The 15,544-nt window shown below is 48.6% G+C and overlaps 1 protein-coding gene and 1 pseudogene across 4 annotated transcripts; one reads left to right on the top strand and one right to left on the bottom strand.

Annotated features, from left to right (window-relative positions):
• Positions 1 to 538: 538 nt before the first annotated feature.
• Positions 539 to 1,741, bottom strand: LOC101717449 (protein phosphatase 1A pseudogene; annotated as a pseudogene).
• A 2,246-nt stretch (positions 1,742 to 3,987) lies between these two features.
• On the top strand, positions 3,988 to 12,358 carry LOC101717781 (putative serine protease 45). 4 transcript variants are annotated; one of them, XM_087186844.1, is made up of 6 exons: positions 3,988 to 4,264; positions 6,427 to 6,453; positions 9,755 to 9,905; positions 10,339 to 10,613; positions 11,420 to 11,583; positions 11,884 to 12,358. In XM_087186844.1, exons 1-6 carry the CDS (start codon positions 4,072 to 4,074, stop codon positions 12,133 to 12,135), a joined length of 1,062 nt encoding a protein of 353 aa, XP_087042970.1. In that variant the 5' UTR covers positions 3,988 to 4,071; the 3' UTR covers positions 12,136 to 12,358. The 4 variants fall into 4 exon arrangements, with proteins under 4 accessions (XP_087042970.1, XP_087042971.1, XP_087042972.1 ...); XM_087186845.1 differs by having other exon boundaries at positions 11,420 to 11,547; XM_087186846.1 differs by having other exon boundaries at positions 3,988 to 4,171.
• Positions 12,359 to 15,544: the final 3,186 nt, after the last annotated feature.

Below are 15,544 nucleotides of genomic sequence, written 5' to 3' on the forward strand. Positions count from 1 at the left end.
TTCTCCTAATTAGTGGTTTAAACCAATGACTTTGTAGCATTCAAACTTTAAACTATATTATCTATAAGTAGCTTATACTGAAATGATTAAAAATAAAAATTCAAGATCTTTTAAGTAGTGAAAAATATACACTGCTTAGGGGCCGGGGATGTAGCTCAGTGGTTCCGCTGCCTGCCTTGCAAGTAGAAGGATCTGAGTTCGATCCCCGGTACCAAAAAAAGAGAAAAATATACACTGCTTAGTACAGCCAATGAATGACAATACTTAGTAGTACATCTTTCACAGAAAGATGGTATAATTAAACCACAAATCAGTTTTTTTCTGGCATAAAATTTACTCATGCCAGTGAATTCATCAAGAATTTTTGAGCCCATAAGACTTTAGCCTTTTAGAACAACCTGATTTACCCTGATTTAACAGGCTGCAGTAGCTGTGGTTTCTTTTTTTTTTTTTGGTACCGGAGATGGAACTCGGGACCTTGCGCTTGTGAGGCAGGCGCTGGAACCACTGAGCTAAATCCCTGGCCTATTATTTCTAATATAGTGTGGTAGGACAGCTGCATGTACACATCTAAACAGCTGCTACAGAATGCCCTTTTCCACTTTTGTACACTAAACACTAGATGTAAAAGTCATGTAAAGAACTAAAAGCAAAACATTTAAGTGTGATCCTGTTGAAGGTTTTCCTTTAATAAAGCTACTTATTTTTGGTTAAATGATCCACCTTCTACTCTGCATTCCAGGTACTTGTCCAACTCTGCCTCCTCCTTCACTGCTTCGGGAGATACTTTGGGTGCATTAGGAAAACAAATCAAAATCACACTCATGTTGTCTCAACTTCCCTTATACGAACAGGTGTCAACTACTTCATTGCAAACGCTCTCAAGATCATCAGTGACTTCCAGCCTGGATCTTACACAACCACAGAGCTCCTTGTTTCCCATAACATCCCAGATACCATCACCTGCAGGAATAATGAACTGATCGTCTTCTTCAGATCTCCCAGTGTCATGGACTTCAGGCTCTGGTGAGACAAGCTGCTCCGCAGGACCTTTCCGTGGACACATTTGGAATCAAAACCCCCAAGGCCTAGACACAGCCAGAGAGCCGTTCACGCTGTCATCACAGAGCCACCTGCACTCTGAACTCAGTCTTTTTCCAGAGGATTACTTGGTCTGTGATCTTGTGTGAAGAAGTGAATGATCCTGATCCTGCAAAGTAAACCTCTTGAGTCTCCACAGTTAATGAAATGAGTGTGCTGAGGAGAAATCAGGACAGCCACAGCTGTTGCCCCACTGCTGTCTGCACCATGTTTCTTCTCTGACATGCTGTCAGTGGTCATCAATCCCCAGCAAACCTGCTATGATTCCATCTTTACATCTCCACAGCAGGTGCTCCTGAAGGTCCTTTAACATCCTGATTATTGGCGATGGGATCTGACAAATGCTCACAGCAGTATTTGGCAACCTGAGAACCAGCGTGCCCATGGTACCCCGCAAGGGAAGACCCTGTTTCCAGTCCACGTGGCAAGCCGATTACAGCCGCGTGCGCACCCTCCCTTTCCACTCGCCAACCTTGCATGCTGCTTAGCCCATACCGCAACCCAGTACCCTGCCCCTGGGCATTGTGCCTTTCCACCCTTGGCTTGCCTAAAAATGCTCCCATCATGTCTTGATCCTCTAGGTCCGGAGCAGCCGTGGGCGGGCGCGTCCCTGGTTGGCCCAGGCTGCGACGTCGGCCCAGAGGGGGTGCTGAGGGGGGCACCGCGGAGGTGGCGGCGGGCTGGGAGGCGGCGGGAGGAGCCAGGCTGCATCCAGGCCCCTGGCTCTCGGCACCCTGGCGGCTCAGATCATCCGGGCTCCGGGGCGGGCGGCGCAGACCGGGACACGGAGGAGGAGGAGGAAGAGCCGAGGACGCATCGCTTTCGAGCCCCACCTGCCTGGCGTCCCCCCACCCACTCCCCAGCCGCCAGTTCCCGAGCCGCAACCACCGGGGACCGAAGCCGCCTAGCTGGCCGGGCGCGCAGACCACTCGATAATTGCAATTCTTGAAAACCTCACTAATGGGTTAACATCCAAAATCTTGATAAGAGTTTTTCAGCTCGTGAGTGAAAGAGAAATGACACCGTTAATTGTGAGGTCACTGTGTTCAGTGTGCAATCAATGAACAGATCTGGGCAAAGTGATTACCTGGTCAGGCCCAGGGGGAGGCCATGCAGACCTCATGTGTTGACGCAGCACCCCCTGCTCCGTGTTGACAGCAGGTTGGAGCTGGAGCCCCGCCCTGAGTTGGACTGCGAGTGACCCTACAGGGGGACAGCCCAGAGTTCAGCTGAGGGAGGGTGAGGGGCAGAGGGTGCAAACCCACCTGCAGAAGCCGGTTCAGGGTTCCGGCAGAGTCATGAAGCTGGCACTTCTACATGGGGCCCATTGTCTGGGCTGGCAGAAGTTCCTTGTACCCTGGCATGGGTCCCTCTCTCGGGGGACAGGCTCAGGCACACTCCCAGTCCTGGTGGTTGCATCCAGGGGCACCTCAAGCTGTGCTCAGGCTGTTTTGGAGTGTGGAGATTTCAGAGTGCACTGAATGAATGTCTGCAGAGTGTTCTGTGCATCTGCATCTCTTCTCTCCTTCGGAACGTGCTCTGTGTAGGACTACTGTCCTCTTTAGCTGTGGAAGCCACTATATTGTTATTCACCCTCAGAAGAAGGGGAGAGGCTGGGCCCACTCAGACAGGAGTCCTGGCGTGGTTTGGGTAAGTGCTCTTGCTCCCTGTGTGCCTGGCACAGTTAGCACTGTCCTGCAGGGGTTCTGTGTTTGGATTTAACAACTGCTTCTAGGAATGCGGTTAGGAGAGCAGCTGGGTGCAAGGGTGAAGCTGGGTGTATGAAATATTCTCCTTTCTGTGCACCTCACTGTGTTTCTAAAGCTCTGCAATCCCACGGGGTGGGGGGTGACAGCCATTCACTACACTATATGCAGGCGTCCTCCCTCATACAGTCCACAGGTCTCCAAATGTCTCTATGATCAACTCCTCCCAATCTCCTGCCCTTGATCTCTCTGGGGGTCTGTATTTCACCCCCAAATCAGTGGGCTTCTGTGTGTCAGTTCAGTTTGCTGCCCAGGGAGGTGGGGCTGAGAGTTGTTATCAACCCGGGTCTCTTACTATAGTACCAACTGCTTTATGGAAGCTCTGACTATTCGTAGCTTAGCATACCCGTTTAGCTTCTTTTTCCTGGGACATTATTTACTAGACCGTACGGTGGGCCTTTGTTAGAAGGTTACTTTTCTCCGTTGTACGGTCCCACTTTTGGCATGCAGTTCATGCTGTTTCGCCTAAGCATCCCAGTTCTACCTTGGTTTCCATCTCACAGGTGAGGCTGGGCCTGAGAATGTACTTTTCTAACACGTTCTCTGGTGCTGGCCTGGAGACCTTACTAGGCGAAGGAAATAGGCATCCTGGTCCTCTACCCATCTCTGTCACGCCCTGAAGATTCAAACTCATACCCTGGCACGTCCACCGGGGAAAGGGACAAACGCGTTTCTCTTCCCAGGTTTCCCCTAGGATGCCTTAGCTAGTTTTAGGCCCAGCTCAAGTTTCACTTCCGCAGAGGCATCTTTCATGGCTCTCGACCTCTCTGCTCTTTCCTCTTCCTGTGCTTTCTACATCTTTCGAGATTCTCAAGTCAACAGTGAGCGTGAAACTCTCAGGCGCAGCAGCCCCAGTGCACGCGACAGAGTCTGAGTCTGCACAACCAGGTGCCCATCAGTCAGATCCAGGCGCCCTCCCTCAGCCATGTTCTGGGGTTACCTCACACACTGGGGCACCCTGAAGTGCTTTCACTAGGCCACTCTCCCTGGGAGCCACCACAGAGCCAGGGACCCAAGGTCTTCGAGGTACTGGCAGTGGGTGGATGCGTGGGAGCTGCCTCTGTGCAGGCGCGTGGCCTGGGCTTGCGTCAAGTAGCTTTGCTGTGCGTCATGTGCCCGGCTTACGTCACGTCGCCCTTCGCTGAGAGCCAATGAGGCGCCGAGGAAGCGGTGAGGCGCAGAGTAACCGCCCTTGGTGAGCCTCATGGCGGTTTCCTCGTGTGGCCTGGGTGCAGGTCCCTCGAGGCCATGGGTCCTGAGCTGTCGCCTGCTGCTGCTGGTGTTGTGGCTACCACTGAGCTCGGGTGAGGCTGGGCCCGTCGCCCCGCCCCCGCGTTCCCCGTCCCACCCCGGGCCTGCTTTGGGGTGGCCTCTCTTCCCGCCACCCCCACCCCAAGGTCAGTGTCCTCCGCTTCCTCCCAGGCCGTCTCCAGGACGACTCTGCACTGCCAGGCACCCTGCCCCTCCCCTGCCAGTCTGGACCGGCCAGTGCCCCCTCAGCGCCCCAGAGCCCTTGTAGCAGCCACTTGTCCACTCAAGAATAGCTGGCCAGAATCCATCTTCCTCCGGAGCCTGCCCCAGCCCACTTGCCTCATGGCAGGGTCTTCTTTTTTCTCAGAACACATGTTCTCAGGGGCCGTGTCCTTTGACCGTCCCTTCCCACAGTTCCCTCTGAAGAGGACCAGCCCGCGCACTCGCCCCCTCCAAGGGTGGGCCTGGAGTCACCCTGAGAAGGCTGTGCTTCCCCTCGCCCACCCCCATCTCCTGCCTCCCCTCCCCCTCCCTGCATCCCCTCGGCTTCCTTCTCCCTCTTCTCGCCCCCTTCCTTGTCCCTCCCCCTCTGCTCCTACCCTTCCCCTTCTTTGTGCCCTTCCCTTCCCCTTGTCCTCTGCTCTCTCCCATTCCTGCCCCCTCCCCCGCCCTGTCTCTGTTCCCCCTTTTGTCCTTCCCTCTAGCTCCAAGTCCTCTCCCCTCCCCCTCCTTCCTTCCCTTCCCCTCCTCCTCCTCCTTTCCACACCTCCCTCTTTTTCTTGCTTTCTTTTCCCCCCTCTCCTTGCCCCTTTCACTTCCAGCCTTCTCAAAAGGATCCTCACTTTATGTCCATTCCCACTTAGTCCTTGGCCCACTTCTGGCACCTTTCCATCCTTATGGGCCCTGACTTTTCCACTCCTGCTCTCTCTTTTCACCTTCTGTGGCTTCCCAGTCTTCTCTGCTGCAGGGGAACCCCCTTTTCTGTTCTACCAGGCCACACAAATTGTGCTGTAGCTGATGTGTACCTGTCTCTGAGCTGCTGGTTGGGTCCTGCTCCTTCCCTTGAGGAAGAGGAGCTCCCTTCCCTGGAGGGACTCATTGCCCTGAGCATTGAGGTGTCATTTATGTGGGCACCTCAGAACACAGTGGGCCTGGATGTGCAGGCACCTGCTGGATGTCTCCCCCTCATCTTCCCTACAAAATGACTTCTCTCACTCTGTTCTCAGACTCAGAGGATGGCAGCCACCCTTCTCTATACCCAGAAACTAGTGCCACCTGGGCCTGCCAGTGTCCCTAGCTCCCACATACAACTCACCTTTGTCCTGAACGAGCCACTTTCTCATTCGGACCTGCTCATTGCTTACCTGGGCTCTGCAGAGCCTCTAGGGGACCTCGCTCATCACCTTCCTGCCTGATCCTGCCTCACCACTCTTGGCCTGCCAGAGAGTCGGGACTCGCAGCATCTTGGACTGGCTCATGAGGCCTTTCATGTTTGGGACCTCACACCCCTCCCTGCCGTTGTCTGTCTGTCACTGCCACAGGCCTTGCTTTTGGCCCTTGTAGTCTCCAGCATACACCACAATTGTTTCTTCTGCAAGGAATGTCTTGTCTTCTCCCTGTGGTCGTTGTCTTCTCCCCACTCCTCTTCTTCTTCCTCCTTCTCCTTTTCTCTCCTTTTCTCTTTTTTTCTTTTCTTTTTTTTTTTTTTTTTTTTTTATAGTACTAGGGTTTGAACCCAGGGCCTTCATACAGAGCTACATCTCCAGCACTTTTTAATTCTTTTTTTTTTTTTTTGTGCCAGGGATCGAACTCGAGTCCTTGTGCTTTTGAGGCAGGCAGCAGAACCACTGAGCTAAATCCCTGGCCCTTTAACTCTTTATTTTGAGACAAGATCTCACTAAGTTGTCCAGGCTGAGCTTGAACTTGGAATCTTCCTGCATTAGCCTCCCAGAGTCCTGGGATTACAGGTGTGCACACCATGCCCAGCTCTCAGTTTTCATTTATGTTTTACTTCTCATCTTGAAGAACTGGCCCTGTCACCCTTCCTCTAGAGGTCTCTTCTGTCCACCCTCTTCACCTGGACTTACCTGTCACTGACGGCCCTATCCCTGCCCTGATCTCACCTAGATTATGTATTTATGTCTGTCACCCTGCCTGGGCAGTGTCTCTCTAGCCTCTAGGTCCAGTCTGGGATCAGAGTGGAAAATCAGGAAATATTTGGTGAATGAGCTACTGATGATAAATGCACTCTTTGCTGCCATCCTGGCACAAGCTCCTGCTTCATCTCTGTCTCCATTTTGTTCTCTAGGTCACAAAGAGAACAAAACCATACCAGGTAGGTTCATGGACCCTGTTGTAGGCTTCTGAGAGGGCGACAGCATTTCCGGGTGGTCAGGAAGCCAGTGTCTGTTCTAATAGGCCTGGTTTCTGAAGAACGGCCTGTAGCTGCCAGGAGTGCACAGTCAGGAGTATCTGACCTCCCCTGGGGAGGCCCAGCCCCTGAAGTTCAGTGTAGGCCAAAGCCGGTGAGGTGATGTGTCTGCAAGGCCAATGCAGACCCTTCTCCCACCATCCTGTGTTCTAAGTGTTGTGTATCTAGTGTCCATATCCTATTTTGTCACTCTTCTGGACTCCTTCCAGCCATGTATGAAGGTATATATATTTCTACAGGCCTCCCAACTTTTTACCCAATTTTTATATTTTTTGCCAGTCTACAAAAAATGTGGCTTCTTGATGTAATTTGCATTTTATTGAGTTTGAGCTTGTCCCATTGTGCTCTTGGCTCCCTGAAGTCCTGTTGCTTGTCCCAACCCTTTGCTTGCATATTGTCTGTTTTTTCTTGTTGATTTTCTAGAGCTCCTGTATATCGTTAAGAAATGCTTGTATTGATGTGTGTGTGTGTATGTGTGTGTGTGTGTGTTACACTAGAGGTAGAACCCAAGGACTTTGCACTGAGCTACATCTCTGGCTCTTTTTTACTCTTTGAGGCAGAGTCTTGCTAAGTCGCCCGGGCTAGACTCATAGTTTATGAGCTTCCTGCTTCAGCCTCCCAGAGTGCTGGGGTTACAGGGGTAGGCCACCAGGCCTGGCTTTGAATTCATTTTATATACTGCAAATAGTTCCTCACAGTCTGTTATCTGTTAATTTTGTTCCTTGGATCATAACTCCTTGATTTTTTTGTTTTTGGTTTTGGTTTTAAAGGGGAAAGAGGTTTTTTTTTTGCCCTTATTTTTTTTCCATCAAGTTTATTGGTACATTTTAGGTATACAGTACCATTACATTACAATACCGTCATTGGGATCTTGTACCTTTGCATGATGTATCTTGGTTCTTATTTTTCCCCATTCCCCTGCCCTCCCTTCACCCCTTCCACCCTTGCTTGTTTACAAAGACTTTGTTTCCATTTTTTTCCTTTTCTCATATTTTTCTTTTCCCTCCTTTCCTTTCCCCTACTTCTCCTGCTTCCCCTACTCCTTTAGACCTTTTCTTCCTATTTCACATTATCAGTTATACATTTTGATCCTTATTTACACTTTCAGTTTCTCACACCAGAGAAACTACTCAGTATTTACATGTGTGTCCTATTTATCTCACTTAAGAGTACGGCCTCAATATGCATCCACTTAGCTATAAATGTCTCTAGTTTCTCATTCTTTATGGCTGAGTAGTACTCCATTTTATTAAAAACCACATCATCTTTATCCAGTCTCCAGTTGATGGGCATTTGGGCTGTTTCCAAGCTTTCGCTATTACAAACTGTGCTGCTATGAACATGGGTGCACATATATCACTGTGGTATGATTCTTTTAATTCTTTTGGGAAGATCCCCAGCAGGGGGATAGCTGGGTCAAATGGGACCTCTCGCCCTAGTTCTTTGAGGTATCTTCACACTGATTTCCACTCCTTGATTTTAATGTAATCAAGTTTTATGCTTTATGGTTTGTGTTTTGAGAGTCCTTAAAGGAGCTTTGTTTAAGGAATCCTTTCCCAAATGTGTCACATTAGTCTGTTAACTTTATAGTTTTACCTTTCAAATTTAGATCTTCAAGTACTTTTAGCAGGGAGTCCAGTTTTTGCTTTCCTTAGTTCCTTCATAGCGAGCCAGTTTCCCAACACTACTCAGCGGATCTTTACTCAGCGATTTTGGGGACCCCTTTATTCATATCAAGGTCCTTATTCCATGGGCCTGTCAAGCTCTCCGACCTTGTGTCGGTGCTGTGCTATTTTGGTTATTTTGGCCTCTGTGCGTCCGAATGTCTGCACCAGCACAAGGGATCGTTCTCTGCTGTGCTTTTTTCAGACAGTTCCTCTTGCACTTTGTTTTTCTATGTCAATTTCAAGTAAGTTTATCAAGTCTTTTAAAACTTCTAACATGAAAAAATGAGTATATAGATGAGTTCTGGGAAGAAAATTACATCTCAACTATTGAGTCATTTTATTTAAGAGTGAGGGCTGTCTCTCCACCTGTGCTGTTTTCTGTGTCCTTCATCAGAGTTTTGAGTTGACATTGTGTAGTGTTAAATAGGTTAATTTCTATGTACTTTATATTTTTTTGCACCTAAAAGTGTAACCTGAGTATATTTTCTAGTTGGTTGTGATGGGATAGAGAAATATTAGAGATTTTAAAAGTAAATTGTATCATACAAAGTGTATGCACAAACAGTGTCCAGCTCCCAGGAACTGTCACACAGTGGACATACCTGTGTCCCACACTGGGATTAAAAGCAAAGAAGTGCAGTGTCTGGAACGCCCTTGAGCTCTCTCCGCTACATCCTCTGTCCCCCACCCCTGTATTCTTTTCCTGGCTTCTGACGGTGAGATTATTTTTGTTCTTTAATGTTATGTAATGTTTGCTGTAGGTGTATGACCTGTAACTTTTATAAAGTTGAGCATTTCCTTCCTCTTTCAGTTTGGTAGGTAAAGCCTTGTTCTGTGTCTGTTGAGCAGAGCACATGGTCTTGGTCCCTCTCAGTTGCTAGATCTGTTGGGAGAATGCCCTGGAGCTCTCTCGGTGTGGGACCACCCTTGCACTCCTGTGAAGTTCCCACATGAACATGTTGTCTTGTTTTTGTGATGTTGGCTAATATTTCATTTAGAATTTCAGTATCCGTATTCACTCGTACATTCATGCACCTGTCCAATTTGACTGGTAAATGATGTGCAAACCAAGAGTGTGTGAGCTGTGAGCATGTGAGTGCATTGCTGCTGGCTCCAGATGCTCAATGCAGACTCCCAGATGGAAGTCATGAGCTTTTCTTGACTCAGAGCAGTGTGGAGACCTTTCACATGAAAGAGATGCAGCAAGCATTGTAGCTTTTCAGGAGCAAGGTACAGATGTAAGACATGCATATTCTGGTCTTGGAACTCCCGTTTCTCCCTTGTTAGAGGTCCTGTGCCGATGATCTCTGTGAATCTCAGCATCTCTCTCCTGTCTTGATGTTCTTATCTCCGTCATTGTCCCTTTCTGTCTATGGTCACTGCCCTCTTGGAGCATCCTTAGTCTACTCCCTCCCTGAAACGGGATAAGTCCCTGCCTTTACAGCTCTGTGTGGCTTGGCCCTGGAGGGCCCCTGGTCCTGATTATTTTCATCCCTCTCTGTGGTCCCTCTGTCCCTCTGGCATGCTTATTCATGAAGTCTGTAGTGAGCCCTGGTGGTCAACGGAGCTGGACATGACCCGCCGCCACTGGCCCTGGGAGGTGAGCCTCCAGACAGAGAATGAGCACGTGTGTGGAGGGGCCCTCATTGCCCCCGTCTGGGTGGTGACTGCTGCCCACTGCATCCAGAGGTGAGTATGGCCATGCGTCCAAGGCCTGGGGACCCAGAGCTGTGATGGGTCCAGCCAGGCTCTGGTTTCTCTGTGAACCTGGGAGGAGGGATGAGGAAGAGTGGGAGGAAGAGCCATGCTTGCAGGGCATAGGGGCTCAGCTGGGGCAGGAGCCCTGACCAGCAAAGCCAGGGCAACAAGAAAACCAGAGCACCTGCCCAGCCTTCCCAGAGCATCCGTGTGCACCAAGACCCACCCACCTGCAACAGCAGACAGACAAGGCCGCTTTGAATCCACCTGGAGGAGACAGTGCTTGGACCCTGAGGGCCCCCAGGAGAGACGAGGGAAGCTGGGTGGGCAGAGCAGACCAGGCAGGACTTCTGATGTAGGAGAGGCAGGTGCCTGCTTGTGTGGAAAGCTGGTGTCTACCAACGGGTCTCTGTGTTTCCTGCAGCACCAAAGAGTACTCAGTGGTGCTCGGTGCCTCCCAGCTGCAGCCCTTGAACCCCAGGAGGATCTTCTCGGTCCCTGTGAGGGACATCATTATGCATCCCAAGTACTGGGGCCGAACCTTCATCGTGGGTGACATCGCCCTTCTCCGTCTTCCTGTTCCCGTCACCTTCAGCAAGTTCGTGCAGCCCATCTGCCTCCCAGAACCCACCTTCAACCTGAAAGTGGGGACACAGTGCTGGGTGACCGGCTGGGGCCAGGCCAAGCAGCGCTTCGCAGGTGAGTGGGGCAGGACAGTGGCCCCTTCTTTCCTGCCAGGCCTTCCCTGCTGGCCTCCTCATGGTGCCACTCAGGAAGGCTGTGGCTGTCACCCCTGCCCCCTGGTTGTTTGAATATGTTAGGACCATTCTTCACATGGTGACCATTGCCACTGTCACACAGGCACCTCATTCAGGCTGGCAGTGTCAAGCTTGGCACAATCATCTGCCTCTTATAGAAACTCCGAACCAGGAGTTCCTAAGTTCATTCCCTCCCTGGTTCACTCATTTGACACACTCTGAGCATCTGCCCCATGCTGAGCCCTTGGCATTGGAAAGACCTGCCCTGCCTGGAAGGAAGTCATGATGTGGGGTGGGGTGGGACACAAGCTGCCAAGGAAAGTGCAGAGACCTTGTCAGGTCTTAGGCTCGAGCTGGGGGGTCACTGGGATGACTTCTCAGCAGAGTACCTGAGCGGCTGGACGGAGGCACCAGTGTTAATTGGGGGGAAGAGGGAGTGGCTAGTGCAAACCAGGTTCACCCTGGAGAGAAGCAGCACATGGCTGGCCAGGGTCCCCCCTTATAAGTGGCTGCATTGGAACTTGATGCCTGCCTGCTTGGTTCAGCGGCAAAAGCTTTCTAGAGAGGATCCCAAATCAAAGCCTTAGAGGGAGTGGGTTGGCAGACAGGTCTAACCTCCAGGGCCAGGAGGGGCCTGGTGAAGGAGGGCTCAGGCATGTGATAGAGTGTGGCATGGCTACATTTTGAGGTGACAGGACCCTGGGCAGAGGTTGAGGTGTCATTGCTTACCCTGCTGAGTTCTTCCAGGCAACTCTATGCTGAGCCCAGAGCTGCAAGAGGCCGAGGTGTTCATCATGGACAACCAGCGGTGTGACAAGATTTACCGAAAGCAGTCCTTCTTACCCCGAGTTGCCCACCTCATCCTGGGAAACATGGTTTGTGCCACCAATTATGGAGAAAACTTGTGCAATGTGAGTTGTAGGGATTCTGGCAGCTCTTCTGCTGGAAACAACTCCAGGGTGGGGGCCGCTTCTGGAGCAGGGTTTGCATGGCCTCCCTCTGTGTTACCATCACCAGGCTCTGCTCTCATCTTCCCTTGCTGGTCACTTTGACTTTGACTGTTACTCTGGGCAGAGTCCCCAAGGCAGAGCCAAAGGAGGCCCAGCTAAGGGAGACCCTTGAGGAGTGTGTCTTGTGAGCAGCACTCCAGGGTGGGCACCTAGGTTCCCAGGGGCCCAGCAAAGCCCCCTCACTCCTCTCTCCTTGTCCAGGGGGACTCTGGGGGACCGCTGGCTTGCGAAGTCGAGGGAAGATGGATTCTTGCAGGGGTGTTGTCCTGGGAGAAGGCTTGTGCCAAAGCAGAGAATCCAGGAGTGTTCTCTCGCATTACCAAGTATGCCCAGTGGATCAAGAAGCAGATGAGAAATGACGTGTTCTCAGCTCCCGGCTGCACCTCCTCCTGGCTCCTGTTCCCCACCTCACTGCTTCTCCCTACCTTGCCCTTTGTGTTCTGCCTCTGCTGAATGGCACCCATGGAGGTTTGACCATGGTTGTGTGTTCAAATTAGCAAAAAGTGGGGAAGGGGGAGACGTGGCCCCTGGGGACCAGGTCCTGCTTTGGCATCCCAGTGAGGACAGGTGTGGTGGGTGACTGGGCCAGGAGACCAGGAGAAAGGGAGGGAGAATGGGTCAGAGGGTTCTGGAATCTGGAACCAGGATAGCAGAGATTAAATTTGTGCAGATATGAGCTGGCTGTTTTTTTCTGTTCCCTGGAATGGCCCTTGAAGATGTGGGTGGGGGGAATGCAGAGCTTTGTGACATTAATTCTACCAGGAGGCTCCACAGGGTGGGGGGTGTGATGTTCTTTGCTCCATCTCTAGTGCTGGGGCATAAAAAAGGGGCCTGGGTCTTCAGCCTCAGTTTCTTCATCTATAAAGTGGGGCTCTCATAGAGGAGCTGTCAAAAACTGCTCTGCAGGTGGACAGTGGGGCAACCCACAGAAAGTGCTTCCAACTCAGCTTGCTTGCTCACTCTCTCTTTTCTTTATAGAATTCATTATAAAAGCAATGCATGCTCATTGTAAATAGGAAACTAGTAAAGCCTAAATAAAGGAAAGACCCCTGGAGTTCCAGAACAAGGGAGGTGCCCACTCTTCATTTCAGTGAATTTTCTTCTACAGTTTTATTCTTGCGGGGGGGCCGGTAACAGAGATCAAACTCAGGACCTAAATCCCCGGCCCTACAGTTTCATTCTTTTTTTTTTTTTTTTTTTTATGCTTACAATAAGTACCCAGCTGAGAAAGCAGTGAAGCTATGTGTATGCTGCTATGCATATGTTGGATGCTTCCTACTGAATTAGTGTTATCTAAACCCATACAGAACACATCAATTGCTGCCCTGGCAGTAAAGAAGATTTCAGGTTCATTTTAATCCCAAGATTAAAATGCTACAGATGCTGAGAGATCTTCAAGTTCATCAAGATTAGGCTTAAACTGCTCCAAGGAGAACAGAATCCAACCTCTTTATTCTCTCTAGGGAAGGGATTTTCAGCACCCTCTGCTGTCATTCTTACTGTTGGGTATCATTTAAATTCTTAGATGGAACTCTAACCCGAATCATTTCCATTGCTATTTCCTGTCCATCCTTCCACAGGAAACAAGCACAGTTTGCATCTTCTTTGTCAATGAATACTTTAAGATTGGTTTATTTATATATTATGCACGTGACCTTGAAACCTAGATGTATTTGCTGGACAATTTATGGGTTCCCCCTGTGTAACTGTTTCTATCCTAGACATTGTGCAAACAGAAACAATAGGGCTCAAATCTAAATTGTAAGCCAAACAATGCCATCTTTTACATTTGTACCCTTTTATGGTTTACAAAACTGCTTGCATCTTTTAGACAACACACAGACTTTATAAAAAAAACTTCCAATAATTTTCAGGATTACTAAATCAGTTATATCACCCAAGATACAACAAAGAGGTGAGGCATCTTATATGTTAGACTCCTTGTTCAAGGCTCTTTCCATTATGCCATTTGTATGAAAATTACTTTAGCAATGAAATTCTTTCTGCAGTGAAAACTGAAGCAATAAACCCATATATCTAAAACTCAAGTCTGGGCCTCATTTCTATATTGAATCCAACCCGACACCAATCTTACCATCCAAGTTATTCATCTTGCACATTCATAATAAAAAAGATACATATCCAGTTTAGTGAGTACTATAAGTAGTCCAGTTGTTTCACGGGAAAATAAAGTCATATACCATAATTTACTGAAAATGGCATTAGACAATTTCTCCAAGTGTTTTGATGGCCACTTAATCAGTCATTGGCCCTTTTTTTCACCCGTCTGCCTTTCCCTCTTGCTGTCCCTTGTTTTCTTTGCTTTGATGCAGAACTACACACATAGCCTGCTTTAAAAATCCATGCTGTCCACAGGTGCTGCTCACTATACCATGCAATTCTCCTGGCAGGTGCAGTCCATTTCCCATTTTGAGTCAACTGCCTTAATTAGGGATTAAGTTGTAAGCAAAAATAGCTTCACACTCCAGTTACAGGTTGAAGAGATGGTCAGTATTCACACCCATTTAGTCAATTACTCACCGCTTCAATCAACAATATAACTTCTCACTCTACAGAAGAGTCCATGGAGCAGAAAGGGACCCCAAACATAGTCTGGGAAAAGACAATCTTGTGGTTATTTTGTTGTTATTGTTTGTTTTGTTTTTTTAGATCAAGCATGATCTTTATCTTTTCCTTTAGGATCCTGTGTTTTCTAGGGAAGCACCAGACTCAGAGGAGGCTCCACTAAGGCTGAGGTTAGGAACTCACTGGAGCGAGTGCAGTGGCCGACCCTATAGCCATTGGTTTGTTGAGTTCATTGCATACTCAGCAAGCTTCTCCAGGAAAATCAACAGCCTACAGTTTCATTCTTAAAAAATAAAAGATTAGGGCTGGGGATTTAGCTCAGTGGTGCCGCCGCCTGCCTCGCAAGCACAAGGACCCGAGTTTGATCCCCGGAACCAAAACAACAAAACAAAAGATTACATGCATTATCTTGATACATTCTTGTAATTTACTAAAAAAAATCAGAAATATGTGTACAGATCTTCCCATCTGACCCTACCACCAAAACTGCTACCCTCTCTAGAAATAATCATTATTAACATCCTTAAAGAAATCTATAATTTTAGAAATAAATGATGCCTTATATGTATATTATTAATAACCCATATTTTGAAAAAGACGATTTGAAAGCCTTTCTAATTTGACATTATTCTGTGTGTTCTGTGTGGTTTAGCCAGTGCCAATTTTTGGGTGGCTTCTGACTTTCAACCTTGCAGCAGCATTCCATAAATACACTCCCGAAGGCCGGGGATTAAGCTCAGTGATTCCAGCGCCTGCCTCCCAAGCCCAAGGTCCCAAGTTCGATCTCTGGTACCAAAAAAAACCAAAACAAAACACTCCTGAGTATGTGGGTTGGGAGTCACAATTCTGCATGAATTCTGTCAAATTTACCTCCCCATAGAACTAGTTGATGGCACAGTATATGACAGTTAATATTTCTGCTTTTGCTAAAAATAGTATCACTGATCTTTTTTTCTCATTAAGTTTATCGATATATTTTAGGTATAAAATACAGTTACATTCATCATTGGGATCTTATACCTTTACATGAGTATCTTGGTTCTTTTTTTCCCCCCTTCCCCTGCCCTCCCTTCACCCCCTCCACCCTTCCCTATTTGCAAAGACTTAGTTTCCATTTTTTTCCTTTTCTCATATTTTTTCTTTTCCCTTCTTTCCTTTCTCCTACCCTTCCCAATTCCCCTGCTCCTTTAGACCTTTTCATCCTATTACACAATATCAATTATATATTTAAAAAATTATAATATCAAGATCTAGGAGACATTACCACAGAATTTAA

The sequence above is a fragment of the Heterocephalus glaber genome, unplaced genomic scaffold, assembly GCF_053883595.1.
Source record: "Heterocephalus glaber isolate CG9 unplaced genomic scaffold, H.glaber_assembly_v1.0 deba00001504, whole genome shotgun sequence".
Taxonomy (NCBI): domain Eukaryota; kingdom Metazoa; phylum Chordata; class Mammalia; order Rodentia; family Bathyergidae; genus Heterocephalus; species Heterocephalus glaber.

Excerpts from the sequence above, each read along its gene's own strand:
- LOC101717781 (XM_087186844.1), top strand. The coding sequence starts at position 4,072 with ATGGCGGTTTCCTCGTGTGGCCTGGGTGCAGGTCCCTCGAGGCCATGG. Across the intron at positions 4,265-6,426 it reads CCCGCCACCCCCACCCCAAG|GTCACAAAGAGAACAAAACC; the intron begins GTCAGTGTCCTC and ends TTTGTTCTCTAG. Across the intron at positions 11,584-11,883 it reads ATGGAGAAAACTTGTGCAAT|GGGGACTCTGGGGGACCGCT; the intron begins GTGAGTTGTAGG and ends CTCCTTGTCCAG.